Here is a 24,675-nt window from a genome sequence, read left to right as displayed (position 1 = left end):
ACCTTCAACCCTCCTTTGTTCCTCTGTCTCACCTCTGATAGCTGCCCCCTATGAGATGTGTGGGCAGTACCATATTGTGAGAAGTTTGAATGTAAAACAAAATACTAAATTAATGTATTGCCTAGGGATCATTTTTGAATTGTGGGAGTAAGAGCCATAACAATGTAAGTACTGCTTGCTATTTCTTCCAGTCAGTTGATATGCTGCTCTCATTGAGTTTTTATCACATTCGGTTGCATTTCATGAACATTGTTTAATTCCTGTAGGTTTGGTTTGCATGGGCCATTTTGAATATGGAATCCGTTTTTGAAGAAGACTCCCAGCTGCGCAGAGTCATGGAATGGGAATTGCTCAGCAACCCCTCAATTACGCCAGATCAGGCTCTAAAGGTAACATGATTGCAGATTGCAAACGTCTTGCGAGTATGCATGGTGTTTCCGTTTTTCATTCTTCCCAGATTCCCTATTTGTTACAATGACAACTCAAAGATCCTGCGAAAAAGCAGAAGGTGTCTCACCCGCTAGTCCCTGGGGGATCTCTCTCTCGGGTGGACAGTGCACGGCCATCACCTTTGGATCCAGACCCTGGGGGTGGACCAGTGCGGGAATATCACCTGGGTGAGGGGTCTTCAGGGAGTGGGGGGGAGACAGCCGATGGTGAGACGCAGTATTTACCCCACTTTTCTGTTCATCTTCCCCATCCTATTTTGTAGGATATTCTGAAGTCCTAGCTGCCCCTTACCCCCTTTTTACACAAGCTCTGGGTCGAAGAAGAGGGTGACTGAGTATCCAGACTTACTCTCTCACATCGTACTGGACATGTCCTATTAATTAGGTTAGACAAAGTCAGGCATACACCTGATGCCTTTTATTTGTGTGAGGAGAGCTAACTGGTAACGCCTAAAGATACACTCTGAGCAAGGTGGAACACAAGTACGAGCAGAACTACCAGGATGAAGGCACATCTACTGGAGTAGAGCAACGGACCAAGGGTTGAGAGAAGTGGGCCGAAAACACCAAAGGTTCCCTATTGGAAGTCGTTAACTCTGACAGACCATGAAAGACAAGTGGGGAAGGCCAGATCCCACAAGCGAAGATTGCATTGTGTTTCAAGGACATCAGCGACCCTCCCGGGTGAATGGCAGAGTTGGGGAGGCGAAGCCAAGCCTGTGGTACCAACCTTGACTCGTGAATTGGAAATAGCAAAACAAGAAAGAAACTCACACAGCTGGTAAATTGGCAAGCGACATGAGAGACCGGTGTGTGTTTAAGCGAATGAAGTAGCAACATTATATCACATGTGAAGGCTGCTCGTGTGTGGATGAGACGTGAAGAAAGGCAGACCTGTGAATGAACTTTGAAGTAAAAGGTAGCTGTGAGATCAGCAATACTGTGGTCCGGCGAAGGAAAGTAGCCCAGTCGAAAGTCTCTGTGAAAGGTACATTGTTTGAAGCTAAAAAGCAAACAAACAGCAAAAGGCTTTTAAGCAAAAGTAAACATGAACTTTGAGTTGAAGTGGTCCTGCGGTGGTCTGTAAAGAGAGCCACTAACATTCGAAATTCTTTGACATCCAAAAGAGTACCGAGCTCGATTGAGGGAGACCGGATTACAATAAGCTTGGGGAAGGGAGCCCTCTTGCAAGTTGTTGAACTGGGACGTGAGAGGTCTGAGCCCGGCTGAGGGGGACCTGCGTGAACTGTGTGCTGTAAGGTCTGAGCCGGCATAGGGGCACCTTTGTGAACTTTGCATTGTAATACAATTTTGAAAGCCAAGAAAGAGACTTAAACGTGGAAGGCCAGGTGAGCCTCAATCCACGGTTTGAAACTGCTTAGTGTTAGAAACCGAGCCAGAGTGTGTCATCCTGCCTACAAGGACAGCCTTACTCTGTGAGGCTTTATGTGAGGAGGAGAGATGGTTCAACTACCTATATTCGTTTGAAGACTGATTTTTCCTTTGCATACATTTCTCCTTTTTACACTTTTTGTACAAGAAATAGGGCAGGCATTAGGTTTTGTTAGCATAGGCCATTTTTGATTTGACAGACTACACTAGGACTGTTTTGTTTATCGTTTGATGGTCGAGACTAATCCCATCTTAGTTATAGGGCAGAATAGGAGTTTCTCCAACCCCAACATTTTCAATAAAGGTTTTACAAATAAGGGCTCAATACGGGTCTGGCGGTAACCGTGCCGGTGCTACCGGCAGGTTGCCGCCAGACGCGTAAATATTAACCGGCGCCTGACTTCTCGGTGCCACTGCGAGATTACAACCCCAGTGGCATGAAAAGTCAGGCACCGTTAAATTGTACGTCCCGATTCCCATAGAGTCCCATAGGGCTCTATGGGAATGAGGACATGGAAGCACCAGCACTGTTGCTAACGGTGCCAGTGCTTCCGTGACCGTTCTGCCTACTGTGGATGATGTGCCTGGCAGGGTCAGACCTGTCAGGCACGGCGGCTTCGGCAGGCAGACCTGTAATATGCCGGTCCGGAAACAGTGCCAGTAAGCTTACCGGCACTCTTGTTTCCGGACCGGCAGCATCATAATGAGGCCCATTGTATCCATTGTGTCAGTGTCATACGTGTGTATATGTGATACTATGCCTTCTCTACAATCCTCTTTTTTTGTTGTTGTTAAGAACTTGGTACCCTTGGACACATCCTTTATAGCTCAGCAGCTTTCCATCTCCTCTGTATTTGCCCTTGTGTCATAATTGGTACTTTATTTTGACAACATTCAGTGCATAGAGTTGTTACCCTACCACATCCACTTCATTTCTTTTCAAATGTTATTTTTTCAAATGTTCCATTTGTTTGCTTTTGAATGAAGTATGTACACTTCTATCATCATAAACTTAGCTTTATTCGACAAAACGCCATATAGCTGTAGCAATAAAAAGTACAATACATTCTTTTCATTGCAAAATTTGAGTAAAGGTTAGTTAATAAATTGGGAGCATTAAAAAATAATCATTTCGAAAAACGTTTACGATTTTTGATGTAATATACAAAATATATCTAAATGTTACTATATCAGCGGCTTAGTGATAGCCAGAATGAAAATGCTTTAAAGGTCTAATGTTATGCTCACGCAAGAAGGGCTTTGAATATACATCTCTAGGCTTACTATACCATAGGCAAAATTAAAAGACTAATCTTTTCATAAGAGTCATAGTATATCTGACAGGCAGCTCTGAAGGTTATGGTCCAATCAAATGATATATACGCAAGAGTGTAGTATGCCTAGCCAAACTCTTATGTTCATTTATCTTGTAAGAGTTGTTTGCTTTCAGTGCAAATTCCTCTCTTAACCGAATTCTTGTTTGTTTACCCAGTAGGCTGTGCCTTGCAACCCAGTGTTACTGTGCCAAGGCTCTCCTCATCAGTAAAGAAGTGTGTGCTTCTTTTATTTTTGATTTAGCACTACTGAGTATATCATCAATAGTCGCAAAAGGTACCAGAAAGTTTGTACATGTCTGGCATAGTATAAATATTTATAGCAGGTGAAAGTGCACCATTGCCATGATGTCGGGCAAAATGTGCTTTTGTATTTCTGGTTATTTCCAAAGTTATGTTTGCTTTTTCTATTTGGTTGCACCATTTGTCCCTGCCCATAAACCTTATTCCTACATAATCATATCTATTAACTTGTTCAATATTATATCCATCTAATACTAACTTTAGATTCATTTGTTTTGTATGTGATGGATGGAAAACCATTGAATTGGTTTTTACCAAAGTTAATAGTAAGGCCGTGGTTTGCACACCCTTCATTGAACAGGAATAACTGCTCTTTTATTCCTGATGGTGATAATGATATTAAGACGTGTGATGAATCTGGGAAATGTATCCCTCTAAGGGGGAGCTACTCCCACTGATGGGTATATGAGCCACTCTGCAAGACCTTCCCTAGGGGTTTCGGCAAGCAGGGCCTCACTGGGAGCAACTTCCCTTTTGGGGACGAGGATTTCCATGGTAGACCACGAGACCCTATGAGATCTGTCTTCTATGGCTACAGGTGGACCACGGAGGTTGAAAAGGTGATAATACCTTTCGATTTGTCTAACACACATGCTGAACCCTCTTCAGACATAATACAATCTAATCAGAAGCGCATTACATACCAGGAGCAAGACTCTTATGAAACTACAGAAGTCCTTAATTGGAGGAGGAGATTCCCTGGCATCATGCCGAAAGGCATGGGGGGAGTCATGCAGAATGCGGACCGCAGAGAGCCTGGAAGTGAGACCACAAAGAGGGCAAGGTGGGTGGGCTCACCCACAGAACTTCGCTGAGTGCAGGAATGCCAGGAACCCCCAGTGTTGAAAATCCTAGAAGTAGAGGGAGCCATGAGCTCCAGCGAGGCCCCGAAAAGGACGCCACCACAAGAGAGACTAACAATGCCAATGCAGGCATAACCGACCCTTCCTGGCGCAAGCACCACAAGTTTGTTAACCCTTTAACACACACACATATGCGTTCAATGCATGTTTTTTAGTTGGTTGGAATTCGATGGAAAATGTTTTGTTGAAACATTTTTCGATGGAAAGACTGCCTACCGTCCAGATAAGCATATTAGCAACCCCCGAGAGGACAAAAGGGACTCACACACTGGCTGGAGGCTGGAAGGGGAGTCCGGAGGCTAGCGAGCCCATAAATAGCCTACAACAGAGCCCAGGGGTCCTTCAAGACATAGGATTTGTTAATACATTAAGTCAAGATATTATTGAGTTACAAAGTGTAATGTCCACGGTACCAAGGATTTGCAAGACTCCAGGGTGGAAGGTGGGCCACAGAATACACGTGTCTTGGGGAGAGATAAGAGGAATAAGCCACTGGTTGAAAGCTATGAAAACTTTGATGAATTGAAGGAACAAGGATTGCGTGACTTTGTACGCTTTTCTGAGAGGAACATTTATTTAATCTGGATTTTCTTTGTGAGAGCTATTGTGGAAATCCTAGCCAGGATGCTTGACCTGGGGGGGATATTTACATAGAAGATTGTATGAACAGAGGGGGTCAGTGGGGAAGTGTTGACAGACCCCAAATTGAAAACCTGTTTCTTTATTTTGTTTCCTTTTTGTCTAGGTAGTTGGACAGGTTAGGACAAAGGACCTTCGTTTTAGTTTCCTAGGAAGGGAATCCCCTCTTAGTCATAGGGAAAGTGAGATGTTTTCTTTTATGCGAATAAACCCGAGTTGAATCATGTCCTCTGGTCCGAGTCTTGCTTCTGGTTCACCACAGATGGCATCATCAACAAAAACTATTAAGTGACAAACTTGTATCGTTTCCCCCATCATCTTCTCTGAAGGGATATCTTTCCTTCTGTTGGGCATTCATTGCCAGTACCTAATGTCTGCACCACACACCTGTTTTCCTTAACTATGCCCCTTTCTCAATCTAGATGAACTAATTATTTACAAAGTAGTTCTTGTGATATCCCAATGTGCGCAGATGTTTTCTTTGTTTTGTCTATGAAGTGGTGCCTTATTGTGACCTATAAGTCAAAACGATTAGCATAAAAATGCAGATGAGGGGGAGAAAGGAGTTAGGAAGGGAGATTTTTTTTTTACCAACCCTTTGACTATCAATGGCCATTACCACCCACAACATGCCCAAAAAAACACCTCTCCATTAATTACCAATCTCTTTGCGCTAACTCCTTAACAGTACACTATGTGCCATTATGATGCTGCCTTTTTTTATTTTTAGTCAGTCTTATGGAAGGTAATGTTTTAATTGCAAAGGGAGTACCAAACTTCAGCTTCAAGTAAGTATTCGTCCAAATTCCGTCTGAAAAATAGCTATTCAGCACCGGCCGAATGATTTTTGGGTTTTCTGCTCCAACTTCTACTTTGCCTTCTCACTTTAATGACCTGTAACAACTCAGAGGCAAATATGAAGTGCAGATTGTAAAAAGGGATTGGAGTTAAACACTGTATGAAAGCATACCTGTTTAAATATGAGGCTCAGATGCATATATTTGTGTATTGAAGAGAAGTGGTGAGGATGTGTGAGTGGCGAGCATGGTTTGTTCCTATGGGAATTACTTATGGACAAACTTGAATTCATAAAAGGTAGTTCAGACCATCAGGTCGGAGGTAGTCAGCGATATGTAAGACAGGAATGACACGTTTCCACATAGGAGGCCTCTAAGTAACGTAATGCTGGCAAATCTCTCAATGTTCCCTCTGCACCTGTCTGCCAGAGTGCATAAAAGAGGTAGGTGTGAGGACTCTGTACTGGACATTATCAAACAGCTATGCTCTGTTTGTGAAATAGGTATGCAGGAAGGATGTTTGGAAATCAGACGACTTCCCAACATGCGGGCGGCTTTTTCTGTCAATATGGACGAAAATGAGTCGGTTACATGTCTAATAGCCCAAAATGTGGCTAATGTTTCCCAACCCATATTTGCATCCGGGGATAACTTGCTTATTGGAAAATCTCTTAACATTATAGGCCAGTCTGTCCCAACGTGAATATCATGCAAGATTCTTTCGGTGTCTACTGCGACGAAGCGCAAGGCAACTCGGAAGAACCCCTTTCTATGGAGATATCCCAAAAAAGAAGCAATTTCCCCACCTTCCTGACCCTAGAATTCCCCTCCCTAATGGACTTGTGAGACGTGGTCATCCTGCGGTTACCCTTAATACCCTAAAAAGTACTGGTACGAGGAAGACGGCGACCTGCCGCATGAAAACTACCATGTAGGTGCTGACACGAGGGAGAAGAACAGAGAAACATGGATTACCTACAGGAACTACTTTAAACATTCTAGTGGTTGTATTGTCAAGCCTTGCCTGGAGGAGCAGGGAACCAGAATCCTGTGCAGGTGCTGAAGGGGCTTTGGACCACTACTATAGCCAGAGAGAAGGGAACTCTTGGTCCCAACAGTTGGTGGGGAACTGAGGAAGTCTGGAATCTCTCTCTCTGGGTAGACCCTGAAGCAGCAGTAGTCTACAAGGGACTGAGGGAACCATGGGACTCCCTCACTGGAAGAGAGCAGCTGGGGAAGCTGCCAAAGGAAGACCCGAGAGCCAAGGAGAAACCGTAGACGCTCACCAGAGCGGCCGAGGACTGTATCCCTCGTGGACCAAGGGTTTGGGGTTGGTTGTTCGTCTGATAATTGTTTGTGGTGAACTGTTCAAAATAAATCTGCTTGCATTTGATCAATTACCAGACGAAGAAACAATCCCTGTTCACATTCAACCAAAATGCGCCCGCCCCCACCACCACCCGCCCTCCCTTATTTACCTGCTTGCTCGCCTCCACATCCCCTGCAACCCTGCAGAGTCAGATCTGTCCCTCTAACGCGGGTTGGATCCGATGCCGCAGGGGCTCTTTTTCTCCACCTCTTTTTGATTAGTTTTATAATCGACTGAATGCTACTGGCCGAATTCGGTCAAATATACCATTCGATCGATTATAACCAATTAGGGTAATACCGTACCAAGTATAAAGGTACGCAGAGGGGGAAGGGAAGGCTCAGAGAGACCCCCAAATGCCCATTGACGTCTATGGTAGCTACTAAACACAGTGCAGACGGGTCGTGGGACCATAAGAAACTAGGGAAGCCACAGTTTAATACTGAAAAGGGGCAAACAACCATGGAAGTCTACAGAAGTAAAAGTATTCGTAGTAGTAGTATTAGTAGTAGTAGAAGAAGTTGAAGAAGTAGTAGACATTGACCAAAATATGGAGAAGACGAATGTGGGACTGACATCCCCTCTGGAAGCGAGCCATACTCTTAATATTCATAGTCGAGTACTTGTAAGACAAGTGAGCCATCTCTGCCAAATAAGGAACTGAGACATAGGTCTGGGATCCACACACAAAGAAAGAATAGACAGTCCCTGGCAGGAGAGCATACCAATGATGTGGATTGAGGACTTTGTGAGAGCTAAGAAGAGGGGAGGCATCTTCTTAGCCAATGTTAAAGTGGAGAAGATCAGGGGAAGAGGATTGTCCCCCTTGGCACTCCGGACCTGGAAGGGTTGGGTTAGTGGGAGGGAGTAATCCCACTAATAAAAAGTCTGGTGAGCAATTTGCATATATGAAACTGAGGTGAAACCGCCTACCCTGGAAGGCAAGGGAATCTTTGCAACACCTTTGCAACTTTGAAAATAGTAGAAAGATGGAGTACAATCACCTCACATGTACTCTCGACTTGTGTCCTGCATGGGTTTCAGAAACGGTTTATATATTTCTGTCAGTTGGGAAATAGGTTTAAATGTTCTTTCAACCTAATTTACTTTGGAACTCTCAAGAGATTGTAATGGCATTGGCAAAGTGCAGTATCCATTTTGCTCATTGCAACCCGCACTTTGCATTTGTTAAGCCTGCCACTTTAAGTACCTGACATGATTTGATTGCTGCTATAGTTAAGAGCATTCAAAGCAATACAAATAAAATGTGTTGAAAACAAGATTGAGTAATCTTTGAATGAAATTGGAAAAATTAAGGCAGTACCACACCTCTACATTAAATCATTTTTTGCATCGCTGAGCCAGTCATTAGTGCAGTTTAATTAGATGATTCATATCTGGCTACAGCTGAATACTAAATATGCTATTCACTTCTAGTGTAATAAACATATCTTAAACAAGTCTGGATTGAGCTGCTTGATTTATGAACAGTGCTGTCCTATGTTAGGCAAGATTGTATGCAGTACCATTTGGGTGCACTGCAACAACCTTGACCTCCTTTCAGTAGAAACCCAACCTTTGGTATAAGTCTGTACTACACAGGTTGGTAGCGTGTTGAGCAGCCAGTCTTATCTCATTAGGGGTCATTGTGAGCTGTAGGGGAGTTACACAGAGATTCACAGTGACAAGTATTCAAATAAACTCTTACACACAAGGTTTCTTGATGAAACAAATATTAATTTATTTACCAGTCAGAGTAAGCCTTCTTCAGAAGGGGGCAATATAACAGTAACACACAAATACACTCCAAAATACACACTCTTAATATTTCTAAATCAGTAAGTACACTTTTGGGATGGCACACAGACACTTCCTACACCCTCAGGTGACTTTAGTAACTAGGACAGTGTGGACATTAATATACCACTGGTTGCATTAGAATCAGACTTAAGTTTCTCAAAGCAAAAGGTTATTAGAACAGAACAAGAGATTACACAAATATTCTGAAGCAGGTAAGTACTTTTGGTAACTCCCAATGCATAGTTAGTTAACCCCTTCCTGGTAGGAAGACAAAAACACAATGTCAGAGGGAAGAAGAGTCATTCAGGGAGCCAGGCTAGTTCAAAGCCAATTGGGCAAAAGTCTAGGTGAGCTGAAGAACTTCTTGCAGGTAAGTAAAAGTCTTGCACAATGTTTTAGAAGTCTTTGTAGAAAAGAAGACTTCAAAGCAGGGCCACAAGCTGTTTAGGCGTGTGAAGTAAAGAAGTTGTCAACAACTCTACAGAGCAACCACAACAAGTCTCACCAACAGAGAACAAGTGCAGTTACACAACAAGAGGTAAGTCCTTTAGGTTGAAGAAAAGTGCAGCAGATGGCTTCTGTTCCTGTGCAGCTCTGCAGATCCTGGTGTTCCTGGGCCTCAGTCGTGGGGACAAGAGGGAGGACGTCTGGGGACTCCTGCACTGCAATGGGACGGTCACCGACCGCAACCGGCAATCTTCAAACAAGTGACACTTCGGTGTTTCAGCTTGTCGCGTCTACCGCAAATAGCAACACTGTGGTTCCTGGCTGTCGAGATGGGCTTTCCTTGCATCTGGGGTCCAGCACTCTGCTGAGGTGGCTCAGGCTCGGTCAGTCCTGCTTCCTGGGAGTCTGGAGGATATTCATGGAGCACTTGGCCAGCTTAAAAGCAACGCACACAATCTGGTGTTCCTCTCCCTGGCTATTCGGTTCCAGCAGCAACTGCAGTGAAATTTCAACCAGCTCCGAGAGGATGTCCAGGTGGCTGACTTTGGAGTTGATTGGTCCCACCAGCTCAAGGGGATAAGTCGTCCTTGCAGGGCTTCTCTAGTCCAAACGAAATTGGTGTTTCAACACAGCAGCAGGGCTTCACCGTGCAAACCAGTGGTCCAGGAGTTGCAGCTTGCGTCCTCTTCATGTTCTTTTTTGGATTCCTTCGTCCAGTGGTCGACTCTGCCTTCCAAGCCAAAAAGCCTTGCCTTTTATGCAGGTTTCTCCCATTCATTCCAGCCTAGCTGTCAGTCACCCAGTCACCCTAGGAAACTAAGCACAGAGAGTTTCGGGCACCTCCCTCATATGCTACCCCCGCCAGAAACCCTCGAGCCAGAGGCGGGCTTCACTCGTGGCAAAGGCAAAAGGAACAAAGGGACCAAACCCGGTTTGGTACACAGAGTGAATCTCAAGAAGGACTTGTCCATAAAGAAATGGCGAAAAAAGAAGACCGAGGCCAATTTGACAAAAATGGCACCTTTGGGGGGCTTTACTGCAGCGGCAAACGCAGCCCGCAGTAAATGCACACCACGGTAGTTAAAAGTAAACCACTGCCACCAGCCATTTATCGAGGAAAGGGTAACATAAATAATGTTACATGAGAAGCTAGACAAAGGGAATACTATGTAACCCCTCCAGCACCCTAGATAGTGTGTGCTGGGTCTAGAAAGTTACAATGTACGTGAAATCAATTTCACTTCACTGCTCTTGGAAACAGTTGTTTCTCCAAGTGAAGGTATTGAAACCTTGGGAAATCTAAAAGACTTCCCTTTGCCACTGCACTGAGGGTGCTTGTGTGACACGATGTAAAAAGATGATGCCTATGGAGTTTGTCAGACTCCACAACCAAAAGAAACACAGAGTTCAAACTCACATTAAAATGCATGAGAGAGTGGGAAAAAGGGGTCTAACTCTCTCAAGGTAAAAAATCAAAGTCCTAAAGTCCGCAAAAGAGCTGGGGGTCTCTAAGGTAGAGAGGAATTAGCAAATTTCAGAGAATTCTACCTAATGTCCTAAAACTATTAAATTGAGAATAAAAAAGAACTCCAAAAAGAGATCGTTTTTTTAATTAGACACAGTGAATAATGTATCATATGAACAAGCATTCTATCAAATGCTATAATTGTATACAAAACCACACACTGATTATGACTTTTGAAATTCATAAATCCAATTTAAATCACACCTGATTTCCTATACATCAAGTGCTAAACACCTGCAGGCCGATTCATGGAATTAATGTGCGCCGAAAATTCCGGCACAGAGGTGCCAAAACGTGCGAATCGCAGTGCAAGTGCGAAAATCGCAGGAAACCAGCGCACATCGATTCATGGAAGTCCGTGCGCGAGAAAAATATTGGATGTGCGCTGAAAAAGTGTGCGGCGCACGCTGGCGCACAGGTCATCCAACGGCGTGCGCCACGGCCACAGCGAAATCGCACATAGCGCGGCGCACATAACAAGAGTAGGCAGAACACGGGGCGTAACACTCGGAATGGGGAACAACGCGTGAAAATATGGGCGTCACGGGGGGGAAGTACAGGAGGCAAGTGCGCGGAATGCCCACACGCTCGCCTACAACTCATATTCATGGAATCGAATAGGGCAAACCAGCGCACGGTCAAAGACGCGCACAGGGCCAAACAAGTCCGCCACAAGAAAGCAGGCGGTAGCGTCCCTGCGCCTGAAATAAATGTGCGCCAAAATGTGCGCTAACAAAAAGCACCTATATACAGCTATGATGAATGATCCATACTGTGGCCCTCTAGGACAAATGAGGTGCAAAGGGGTACCGACAAACACAGACACCCGCTGTGTGAAAAATAGCGTGTGCGTGTATTTCGGGGTGCGCGGGAATTTCCACACGCGATTGGCCTGGGTACGTGTATTTCGGGGTGCGCGGGAAGTTCCACACGCGATTGGCCTGGGTACGTGTATTTCGGGGTGCGCGGGAAGTTCCACACGCGATTGTCCGTGGTATGTGTATTTCGGGGTGCGCGTGAAGTTTCACACGCGATTTCAGCAGGGTACGTGTATTCCAAGGTGCGCGGGAAGGTTCACACGCAAATTTGCAGAGTACGTGTATTTCGGTGTGCGTGTGAAGTTCCACACGCGATTTCAGCAGCCTGGGGAGTCCTACACGTGAATTGGCCGTGTGGGTCCTCCCAGCTGTTACCTCTACACCCTCCACGGCCCCTGCAGGCGGCCCACACTACAGGGGACTACCCTGCACCCCTGCACATGTCCCACAGGCAGCCCATCCACCATGGCCATGCCCCCCAGCCAACCCACATGTCACCTTGTACTACTGCCCACCAACGCATGTCTCCCACCCCCCAGCAGTCAGTGGCACCCTCCACCAGGCCCCCACTCATGTCTCCCTGCACGCCCACCCCCCAGCATCCAGGGGCACCCTCCACCAGGCCCCACTCATGTCCAACTCATGTCCCCCTGCACCCCCAACCCCCAGCTTCCAGGGGCACCCTCCACCAGGCCCCACTCGTGTCCAACTCATGTCTCCCTGCACCCCCACCCCCCCAGCATCCAGGGGCACCCTCCACCAGGCCCCCACTCATGTCTCCCTGCACCCCCACCCCCCAGCAGTCAGGGGCACCCTCCACCAGGCCCCACTCATGTCCAACTCATGTCCCCCTGCACCCCCACCCCCCAGCATCCAGGGGCACCCTCCACCAGGCCCCCACTCATGTCCCCCTGCACCCCCACCCCCAGCATCCAGGGGCACCCTCCACCAGGCCCCCACTCATGTCTCCCTGCACCCCCACCACCCCAGCATCCAGAGGCACCCTCCACCAGGCCCCACTCATGTCCAACTCATGTCCCCCTGCACCCCCACCCCCCAGCATCCAGGGGCACCCTCCACCAGGCCCCACTCATGTCCAACTCATGTCCCCCTGCACCCCCACCCCCCAGCATCCAGGGGCACCCTCCACCAGGCCCCACTCATGTCCAACTCATGTCTCCCTGCACTCCCAGCCCCAGCATCCAGGGGCACCCTCCACCAGGCCCCCACTCATGTCTCCCTGCACCCCCAGCATCCAGGGGCACCCTCCACCAGGCCCCCACTCATGTCTCCCTGCACCCCCACCCCCCCAGCATCCAGGGGCACCCTCCACCAGTCCCCGCTCATGTCCAACTCATGTCCCCCTGCACCCCCACCCCCCAGCATCCAGGGGCACCCTCCACCAGGCCCCCACTCATGTCCCCCTGCACCCCCACCCCCCAGCATCCAGGGGCACCCTCCACCAGGCCCCCACTCATGTCTCCCAGCACCCCCACCCCCCAGCAGTGCGATTTTCCTGGGTACGTGTATTTCAGGGTTGCGCGGGTAGTCTTACATGCGATTTCATCAGGGTACGTGTATTATGGGTCCACGTGAACTTACACACGCTATATCAGCAGGGTACGTGTATTATGGGTCCGTGTGACTGGGCCTGGGAGAGGTGGGTACGTGTATTCCTGGGGTGGGCGGAAATATTCACTCGCGACTGGGCCTGGGAGAGCGTGTTACGTGTATTCCTGGGGTGGGCGGGAAGATTTACACGGTCGCCTACAACGCGCCAAAAATAAAGGTCCAATCCGGAAACACGTATGCCAGCATGAAGCAGGTGCACGTCCCACGCAGCATAAAAGTGTGCGCAAATAACAAACAAGCTCAGACGCCAGGATGAATATACCGTTCCTAGCAGCAGTGGCCGTGGGATACTGCAGGTGGAGGAGGAGGAGGAGGATAGTCAGGGCCAGAATATTCACACCCAGAACCAGCCTTTTTGGTATGCCTGATGACCAGGTGTATGGGAGGTACAGGTTTCCACCTCACATAATACTCGACCTGGTCAGTGAGTGGGAGGATGACCTCACATCACCCACCCTGTGCTCCCAAGCACTCAGCCCCCTGGAGAAGGTCCTCAATGTACTGCACTTCTTGGCTACCGGATCATTTCAGCGGACAAGTGCCATAGTGGGGGGGGTGTCACAGGCCACGCAGTCACAGTGCCTACACCAGGTGTTGGCCATCATCACTGCACGCCCATCAGTCCGCAGGCACATATACCTGCCCAGAACACCTGCAGAAAGGCAGGCTGTCAGCCAGGATTTCTACAGGGTGGCACAATTCCCCAAAGTGCTAGGTGCCATTGATTGCACCCATGTGGCTCTACGTCCCCCCAGGGCATCTGAGCACATCTATATAAACCGCAAGCACTGGCATTCCATCAACGTCAAGGTAGTATGTGATGCCAAGGGAATCATCACCTCAGTATATGCCAACTATCCAGGGTCCACCCACGACAGCTTCATTTACAGGATGTCAACCCTAAACCGGGACATGGAAGCTGGGCGGCATGGTGATGCATGGCTGCTTGGTGAGTATAAATGCCACAGCACACGCATGCATGACAGATACAGAGTAATGTCACTACCCCACTAATGATCCCCATCACCACCTCCCCAGGAGACAGTGCCTACCCTCTGAGCACCCACATGATGACGCCAATTCGGAACCCCATCACGCCTTCCGAGGTAAGATACAGCACAGCCCATATTGCAACCAGGGGCATAGTGGAGCGCACATTCGGAGTGCTTTGTCACGCTTTCGCTCCCTTGACCGTTCTGGCGGGCAGCTGTTATACGCTCCCCCAGTAGTGTGCAGGATCATAGTGGCAGCATGTGTCCTGCACAATGTTGCAACACGCCGGGGCCTGGCTGTGGACATGGTGGTGCCCCCACATCCCCAACCACATGCACGCCCGCTGCGCATGGGAGGGGAAAGGGCATGGGGTGAGGCAGCTCGTACGCAGCTGGTGGCTAATTACTTCACATAGAAATCACACCCCTGTGGAGTGCACACAGCCCTGGCACATACCATCTGACAATCAATGATGACTCAATCTGACAATTCTGATGAATTAAGGGACAGTCAACTGTCAGAACCATAGCAGCCTGAGATTGTTCACCTGGAAGTGTCACAATGTGTGCATCCCTACCTACACAAACACCATCAATGCAGTGTCACAAAAGACACACTTCTATGCAGCAAAAATGAATACCCACTTGCAAAATACAACATGAGAACAGTGCCATGTCACCCAACCCCTCCCCAGCACCGCCACACAACACACCATGGCATGTCATGCTATGTGAGAGCAAACAAATTAATCCCCACAACATGACACAAGTGTCATAAACTACAGTCTCCCTAATGGAAACTGGCCACACATGAAATGCTCACAGTAATGCAGGACCAACAACACACATTACCAAATATTTAGCAAAAATACTAATCACCTACACAACCTCCAACCTACCATAAACATGACAGTACGGATTTAAAAAATTGGTAGTCTCACTACCTGATAATGCCAGCACTTTGAACACTTCCAACTGTACCGTGTTAGCGCCACGCAAAAGTGTAGGTGCACTGCTTACAACATGGACTCCATTTCCAAAGTAGACCGCCTTGTGAAGACATGAGAAATGGACCTGCAAATTAGGAGGATGAGATGGATGCAGAGGCACATATCAATACACCAAGCAGTGTACAATACAACAACAATATGCACTAGGAATGTATACACAGTATTGACTACAGACTGCCCACACATCAAATGGGAGTCCAACGTCACTGTGTAAGTCAATGTCACTTGGGCACACCCTTTGCAAGCCCATGGAAACGGGAAGCAGGAGGGGTGTGTGTCACACAAACCCAAGCATCTAACCCAAATGCAGGACAGGCCTGCATGTGCCCAGCCACAATACAGCGTATGCCCACGGGAGCCACACAAGGCAACACACTGTCCAAAAAATCAAAAATGGCCATGAATGGGCAAGAAGCGGTAGGGGAGGCCACCCAGGAGGTCCGAGGACAGGGTGCACACCAAAACCCATCTGTGTGGATCTTGCGAAAAAAAAACACATCCATGGGCTCATGGCCTGCACGGCTACCCTATTGTGAGAGATTCGCTGCTTTCGCTCTCCTCACCCTCTGCAGCTGCATCAGGAGGTGGTGGCACTATGGGAGGCAGCCCACGCAAAGCCTAGTCTGGTCCTCCATGGCAGCAAGCATGCGGGTGTGGAAGGTCTGGTTCTGGAGGATAATCGTGCGGAGGTCCCCATGCAACAACTCACGGGATGCCCGGACCTCCTCCCTAGTTGCCTGCATCTCAGCTGAAAGCGTACGTGTGAGCTGCTCCAGCTGCTGTTCTGTCCTTGTGTCAGTTGAAGCCTCAAGCTCAACAAGAGTCACCCTGAGCTGACGGAGTTCCACCCTCAGGGCTTCCCTGTGGCCCTAGGACTCAATAGAAATGGCTTCTCGCAGAGTCTCCAGTGCCGCCCGTCTGTCCCTGTTGGACGCCAACATGTCCTCCCTGTGTGACTGGCAAATGGAGTCTGTTGCCTGCTGTAGTTGTTCCATCAGCCTTTCTTGGGGGACAATGGAAGTGGCCACCCTATCCATGGCCTGAGCCATCATCTCAGATGATGCTGCCTGTTGGTTTGCCATACCGTATATGGATTGCTCCCATGCGGTATTGCCAGGTGGCGTACGGCCACCGCGTCGGCGGGCACCACACCTGTCTGGGGCAAGGTGAACTGCGCCTTGCTGTGCCGGCACTGCCTGAGGCTGCAGGACTGCATTCCCCCTCTGATCTGCTGGCCCAGGAACAGGATCAGATGTTGCGGAGTGTGACCCTGCATCCGTAACCACCAAAGGCGGACCTACCAACACTGACATCCCCATTGAGGGTTATAACCCTGGTGCAGGTGGGTTGGACAGTACAGAATCCCTCCCAGAAACCCTTACCTGCGACCGCACATAGGTCTCATCATCCGAATCGACACCTGAATAGAGCTCGGGGGAGGTGCACCCAGAGACACCCCTTGAGATAATGGTCTGCAGCAAGTGTGGGTTCTCACCCACCACCACACCACGTCCCTCACTGGAGCCCGGTCGGGTCTGAGACCCCTCCTGGGTCTGCACCATCTCCACAACCCCAGCAGTATCAAGTGCGTCATCCCCTGCAAAGACATGAAAGAAAAGAAATGGGAACAGGCATTAGCACAATGGCACACAATTAGGGCTGAGAAGCAACAGAAACAGTACTTCATTGACACATGTCCCACTTGACTATAACCCTCCCATGCATGCACCGTCACTGCGTATGAAGGGGAGGCAAATGGCACACATTGATGACACCAAGATGGAAGACCAACACATTTGCTGCATGCTGGCTAGCAGTGCCATCACACATTGGCCTGTGATTGGCATGTCCAATACACATACATGACACATGCCATCACACAGATGGCATGTACCATAGCCATGTCACACATGGGACAATAGGACTGAGAAATGCCTAGTGAAAGTGGTGGAATGCAAACAATCAGCCTGAATGAACACAGAATAATAAGCAACTATGTTGTGGCAAGATGACACTTCAAGGGCAACTGGTGTGAGGTTGGACTGAATGTCTACTGTTGCCAGAAGGGATACTGCAATACCCAAATCCTGGTGCGCAGAATGTATTGGATGAAGCATATGGGTGACCCAAACCACTCAGGCACACACACCCTCACCTGGCACTCAATCAGAAGCCCTCTCACACACACCATGCACATGGATCACACACACATGCATGTGCACTCACCGGACAATGCCTCGTAATCTGGCAGGTCTCCCACGCCTTGGATCTGTCCCTCCGTGACGTAGGTCCCAGCAACATACTCATGTGGAGTGAGTTCAATGTCCTCTGCTGGAGACCCACCTCCAGTCACTAGAGTAGCGGCATGACTTGAGGCCAGCTTTTTCTTTGCTACAAGCGCTGGAATGACCTGAAGCGCAGGGCAATCATTAGCTGTGCGCCTCACGAATCCAAGGGCACCTATGATGTCCGCGATGGTCTGCCAGTGTGCCAGACGTTGTGCAGGTGTGGTCTTGCATCCTGCAGTAATCAGCATTTCGCTGTCATGTGCAGACACATACTCCACAAGTGCATCAAGTTCGGCCTGATTGAAGCTGGGCTTCCTTGGTGGGCTGGACTGTGTAGCCGTGTCTGGGGCATCAGCCTGTACTGGACGAACACTCTTCCTCTTCCTCTTCCGCTTGGAAGGTGGTGGGGATCCTGAGTGTCCTACGCCGCTCTGGACAGTAGGGGCAGGAGCCCCGGTGGACTGTGGACTAGGAGTGTGGGAATGAACACTCACCATGGGACTTGGTGCAGGCATTAGGTGAAGTGTGATGTAGTCAGGGGGAACGTCAGCAGGATGGACTGGGACCAACACTGTCCAGGCTTGGAGACTCAGAGCTGGGGTGGATGGAGCCGCAGCTACCCCTGCAGCCTCCCCACCCTGCCTACTCGGGGCAGTAGATGACATAGCTGCCCCTGATCCACGTGGCCTGGTGACACCAACGTGCACCGCCACACGTGGCCTAGACCTGCTGACCTGGAAGTCAGCCATGGAGTCACCCTGTGCCAGGTCTGGTGCCACAATGGGCTGGTCCAACAAGGGCTGAGCAGGGATGGTGTCAGCCACGTTACCCTCAACCGGGGGGGGCATGGGTGTCCCTGACTGGTCACCCACACATGGGGGGCTAGGGGCACCCTGCAAGTCCCGGCCACGTCCCCTACCGTATCCACCATGGCCACCTCTTGAGGCTCGGCCACCTTTGCCACCCTTACCGCGTGCTCGCCTCCCATCCATGGCACTGATGTTGTGCGTATGGGAGTTGCAGTAAACTATTGTCCTGGGCAATTGGGTGTCAAAGGGGTAGGGTACTAGATGGAATTCATACCCTAGTGCTCTAGCAAGGCTGTACATGACCCCTGGGGGAAGATGACGTGTCACGCAACGCACAGGCACCCCAAAAAAGGGAGATAATGTGCACGCAACCCCTCCTAGACCACATGCGTGGAAAAATAAACCTGCATTACGCTGTGGCACCCAGAAACACAAAAATGAACGTATGCGTGTCACACACAGCCTAGAATGACCTCTGAAGGGGTACGCAACACACGGGGCAAGCACAGATGTTAAATACGTGCGCTACTCACCGTCTGCCTGGAAAAATTGTGTGAAAAATTTGCGCGTGTGCGCGTTGTCAACACCCCCGCCAAAAGAAGAATTGTACGCTGTCTGAGGAGACAGGACAGCAGACGAAGTGAACGCTGTTTGAGGAAACAGGCCCAGGAAAAAGACAAAAAGAGAAAAAGCTGTCAGAGGTAACAGGGAGTACGAACCTGGAACGCTGTGAAGTAAATCGCGTGTGAACCGACAAGAAGTACAGATTTCACCCACTCGCTCTCCACGAAAAGCACGTACAAGGAAATAGCGTTCTACACGTACCTTTTAAACATGCCCACACGTCCAGCGTCACATACGCGCTGAGGCCCTTTCCACCAATTACACGCTATTACACTCTGACGTGCTTATTTTTTCTACGCGCCATGGAAAACGCACGTGCGCGTAACGTCATAGACGTGCCTACACGCTGGGGGCCTTTGGGCCAATGAATTTGCATACGTGTGCTGACACTCTTACGCGCTAAGGCCCTTTCCTCGAATTACATGCAGACGTGCTGGATTTTCACATGCCAAATCACTCCGTATCAAGCTGGCCACACGTAAACACACGGAAGACCACGCTCCTGCCCAGAAGGCCGAATTACTGCCCCCCCGAGCCCCGAGCACGCTCCCACCTGCTATCTGATGCTGCCTGCCTGCTGCCACCGTGCCCTGCCATTTGGTGCCTGCACATCAGCCATCTGCAGGGGTCCAGTTGCTGTGTCCACCCCTGCTGGAACAGAAGACTCCCGACTGGGATACCATCGCTGCCCAGCCCCAGGACCCAGTTGCCCACCCACGCCTGCCTCGGGGGTCGCCATGTCAGGGCAAACATCATCCAAGACCACTGGCAGAGGGCCACCAGCTTCAGTCAGAAGGAAGTTGGTGTCCTGGTGGAGCTTGTCCTGGGGCATTATGATGCCCTCTTCGGATCATCACGCGGCCGACAAGGAAGGACGGGACAGGATCTGGACGGACATTGTGAGCCATCAACGCGGAGGGGGTGGCAGTCCGACTATTCCATCATGTCAAGAAGCGCTGGGAGGACTTCAGGTCGAGGACCTTCAACAAGGCCCGGCACCTCTTGAAGGCAGCGGATGCTAAGGGGCGCCGGGGCCACTTGTCGGAAGATCAGATGAGGGTCTTGGAACGCATATCCCCAGCGCTCCACGTCCAGGTCCTTGAGAGGCAGTCCCGTCTGGAGTCGAGCGGTAAGTGGCCAAGCATTGCTGTGTGAGACAGGGCATGTTGCAGTGTGCTGGTTGTCTGATACTTGCCTGTATGTGTGACATAGGCCATGTACGCGTGTGTGTGTGCAGGGACATCATGGTCATGCAGGTGAGACCAGTAATGTGTGAAGCACACGGTTGGTGTATGTGTTTAAATGCAACATGGGGAGCCCTATGCGGAATGGACACATGAGAGCATGCCAGTCTCTGTTCCTGGACATGGGTGGGGGTGAGGGATGGGTGCTGATGACATGTACATGTATGGTGTCCATGTCTGTGTGTTTGACCTGCGTGTCTGTGACTTGTGAATGCCATGGATGCATGACACATGTCTGTGACAATGTTCAGAATCACTGATGCAGCCTAGTTATCCTTGCATCCACTGTGTCTGGGGTGTACGAGTCCAGATGGATGAAAGTACGGTGAAGTGTGTGCATGTGATAGGCAGGACCCATGATGCATGTGAGTTCAAAAACAACATTGTATGTTTCAAGAGTCCCTTGGACATGTTTGCTAATGTCCATAGCATGCGCCATGCCTGTTACTGCATGTGTTTTGCCTGCACTGACCCATGTGTTGTGGAGGGACATGATGGAAGGGATCTTTGACACTGTCACTCATCTGCTATTGCTTCCTGTCTAGGGGACCATTGTACAGTACCCTGATGCTTGTGTTCTATGTCTCCCTCTACACAGCGCAAAGTGAAGAAGAGGGCGGAGACGGCGCTGTGGAGCAAAGCGGTGGGGATGCCCCCATGGCTGCAGCAGAAGGGGTGGGTGAGCCCCCACAGGGGCTTGCAACGGCGGAAGACGGGGTGGAGCCATCCAGGTTGGTGGTTTCCACAGAGGAGGTGGAGGCCGCTACTCAGCCGCACATGGGACCTGGTGGGGACATCCCTGCTGGTGCAAGTGGTGCAGTCCAGGGACAGGGGCAGGAGGCAGCACAGGTCGCCGTGGAGGTGCCTGTGCATGTCACTGTCCCTGACACTGTGACTGCACCACCATGCACCAGCAGGGATGCCCCATCCTAGGCCCGCCGCAGGTAGGGGGGATGTCCATGTCATCGGACTCCCCTCCACCTGCGGACGAGGGAACCCCTGGCCGTATGGAGAAGGTCCTGATTGGTGTCGCGTTGCGCACGGGTGTCATTCGTGATGAGGTGCGTGCTTCCCGGGGGGAGCACGCACGTCATCACGAAGAGCACCATGCCAACGTGGCCCAGTTGGGAGCGGCCATGGTCGGGGGTTTCATACATATGTCGGGCACTCTGGCGACCCTCTCCTCCTCTGTGGAGGCTATGCGCCAGTCGTTCTCCATGCCGTCTTCTGGCCCAGATGCCACCAGGGCCCCCTGTGGACCGTCCCCGACCAACGCAGCCAACGCGGTGGGGATCCCATCCCTGCCACAGTCGGGAGTTGGAGGTCCAGCAGGGTTGGACACACCAGCAACTGGACCCCAGCAGATGGAGGATGTGACGGCATCATCGGGCAGGGCACGTGCATGACGGCGTCGGTGGATTCCATCAGCCTGGATGCCGTCGTGCTGGCACAGGCAGTTGCGTTGGAGGCAGCGGCAGGCTCGACGTGGGAGGTATCATGGCTCGGGGCCATCAACATCAGGGGTGCAGGCATCGGCCGGAGGGCAGGAGAACCCTGGAATGGGAGTGTCTTCCGTGTGGGAGTGGTTGGGCCAGCAGGTAGGTGCGGAGTGGCAGCGGGCAGAGGAGGAATAGGCTCACAATGGTCAGGGCGGAGAACTCCATGTGGAGGGCGCTGAGGCGGGCTGAGTGCCTCGAGGGTATTCGCAGGGAGTTGGAGCTGGACACTGCATTATCCCTGCGAGACCTCGGGGCCAGGCAACGTGCCCGCCTCCAAGCCATTGAACAGGAGTTCGATGATGCCCTGGCCCATGATAACAACCAGTGAGCCGTCGGACTAGCCCGCTGCCCTTGTAAATAGTTATGTAGTTATTGTTAGGTTTCCTTTGCTTTTTTATTTTTTTTGGACCTTTTGGACAATGGACCACATTTTTGTATGTAGTTTTTTTATTAGGTAGTATTATTAGATAGGTTTTATTTCTTCTTTTGGGATCATGGACCCTGGATTGTTTATCGGTATATAGTTGACTGTTGGATTTAATTTTTTTATTTGGAATTTACCCATGGAGCAATGGTTTTCGGTTTTGATTTTCGATTGGATTTACTTTTTTGAACTGTGACTTTGGACACCTTTCCTTTGGATTATGATTTGTGGTTTTCCATTATTTTACAGAAATGCTGCTTTTGGTTTTTAATTCCCATTGTCGTTTGTTTATTTTTGATTCCATTTATGTTGCTTTTAATACATTTTCTTCATCAAACTTCATTGTGTAGTATCATCTCATTGGTTTCATGCATATCATGATATGGGTTTTGACATTCACTGACACCCATTGTGTGTATGTGAGGGACATGTGTTCATTTACATACTTGCCATTGGGGTTGTATCATGTAATTGGCATTTCTAAGTGGGTGGATGCAATACCAGGGGCCAGGGATCTAGATTGTGATGACGTGTTGGCTGGGGGACATGAGTCGGGGCCTGGTGGAGGGTGCCCTGCACTGCTGGCGGGTGGGGGTGCAGGGAGACGTGTTGGGGCATGGTGGAGGGTGCCCCTGACTGCTGGGGGGTGGGGGTGCAGGAGGACATGAGTTGGACATGAGTGGGGGCCTGGTGGAGGATGCCCCTGGATGCTGGGGGATGGGGGTGCTGGGAGACATGAGTGGGGGCCTGGTGGAGGGTGCCCCACAGTGCTGGGGGGTGGGGGTTCAGGGGGACATGTGTGGGGGCCTGGTGGAGGGTGCCCTGCACTGCTGGAGGGTGGGGGTGCTGGGAGACGTGTAGGGGCTTGGTGGAGTGTGCCCATGGATGCTGGGGGGTGGGGGTGCTGGGAGACATGTGTGGGGGCATGGTGGAGGGTGCCCTGCACTGCTGGGGGGTGGGGGTGCTGGGAGACATGAGTGGGGGCCTGGTGGAGGGTGCCCCACAGTGCTGGGGGGGTGGGGGTGCAGGGGGACATGAGTTGGACATGAGTGGGGGCCTGGTGGAGGGTGCCCCTGGATGCTGGGGGGTGGGGGTGCAGGGAGACGTGTGGGGGCCTGGACGAGGGTGCCCCTGAATGCTGGGGGGTGGGGGTGCAGGGGGACATGAGTTGGATATGAGTGGGGGCCTGCTGGCAGGTGCCCCACAGTGCATGGGGGTGGGGGTGCTGGGAGACATGCGTTGTTGATCAGTAGTGCAAGGTGACATGTGGCTTGGCTGGGGGGCATGCCCATGGTGGATGGTCTGCCTGCGGGACATGCGCAGGGGTGCAGGGTAGTCCCCTGTGGTGTGGGCTGCCTGCAGGGGCCGTGGAGGGTGTAGAGGGAACACCTGGGAGGACCCACACGGCCAATTCACGTGTAGTACTCCCTGCGCACCCCTGAAATACACGTACCCTGCTGAATTTGCGTGTGAGACTTCCCGCGCACCCCTGGAACACACGTACCCAGGAAAATCGTGTGTGGAACTTCCCGCGCACCCCTGAAAGACACGTACCATGCTGAATTTGCGTGTGAACCTTCACGCGCACACCTGAAATACACGTGCCCTGATGGAATCGCATGTGAAACTTCCCGCGCACCCCTGAAATACACGTACCCTGCTGAATTTGCGTGTGATACTTCCCGCGCACCCCTGGAATACACGTACCCAGGACAACCGCGTGTGGAACTTCCCGCGCACCCCTGAAATACACATACCCTGCTGAATTCGCGTGTGAAACTTCCCGCGCACCCCTGGAATACACGTACCCAGGACAATCCCGTGTGGAACTTCCCGCGCACCCCTGAAATACACGTGCCCTGATGGAATCGTGTGTGAAACTTCACCGCACCCCTGAAATACACATACCCTGCTGAATTTGCGTGTGAAACTTCCTGCGCACCCCTGGAATACACGTACCCAGAACAATCCCGTGTGGAACTTCACGCGCACCCCTGAAATACACGTACCCAGGACAATCGCGTGTGAAACTTCCCACAAACCCCTGAAATACACGTTCCCCGCTTGGCGTTTGCTGTTTGGCAGCCCTGTGAACTGGTCCAGGGTTAGCGCAGACATTTGCGATGAATTGTGGATTTTGATGGCTTTTCCTTGCGCGAGGGCGTTCTTGGGGGCGTAACTGGCGCTGCTGCAGGGTCGCTGCGCCACTCTGCGCCACGGCTGGTTTTGGAGGCTAAAATCCATGAATACGCTGTGCGATTAAATGGATTTTATCGCACGCGGCTGGCGCAGTGTGTCGCACGGGGACACTGTGCGCCAGCGTGTGCGCCACTTTTGTGCGAAATTCTATGAATTACCCTGCTGGTCTTTTCCTATGACACAAAGCTAATTCATTCAAAACCACAACTAATTATAAA

The 24,675-nt window shown here is 50.5% G+C and overlaps 1 protein-coding gene across 1 annotated transcript in view; it reads left to right on the top strand.

The window, feature by feature from the left end:
* The window catches only part of EPG5 (ectopic P-granules 5 autophagy tethering factor), a 2,517,217-nt gene that overhangs the window by 1,099,203 nt on the left and 1,393,339 nt on the right, over positions 1-24,675 (top strand). Inside the window, exon 21 of the mRNA XM_069626898.1 lies at positions 267-389. Coding sequence (XP_069482999.1) covers positions 267-389 — 123 coding nt within the window. The remainder of the gene's footprint in view (positions 1-266; positions 390-24,675) is intronic.

Source organism: Ambystoma mexicanum, chromosome 6p (genome assembly GCF_040938575.1).
Source record: "Ambystoma mexicanum isolate Mex_15411 chromosome 6p, UKY_AmexF1_1, whole genome shotgun sequence".
NCBI lineage: Eukaryota > Metazoa > Chordata > Amphibia > Caudata > Ambystomatidae > Ambystoma > Ambystoma mexicanum.
This window is presented reverse-complemented; position numbering and strand designations above follow the sequence as displayed.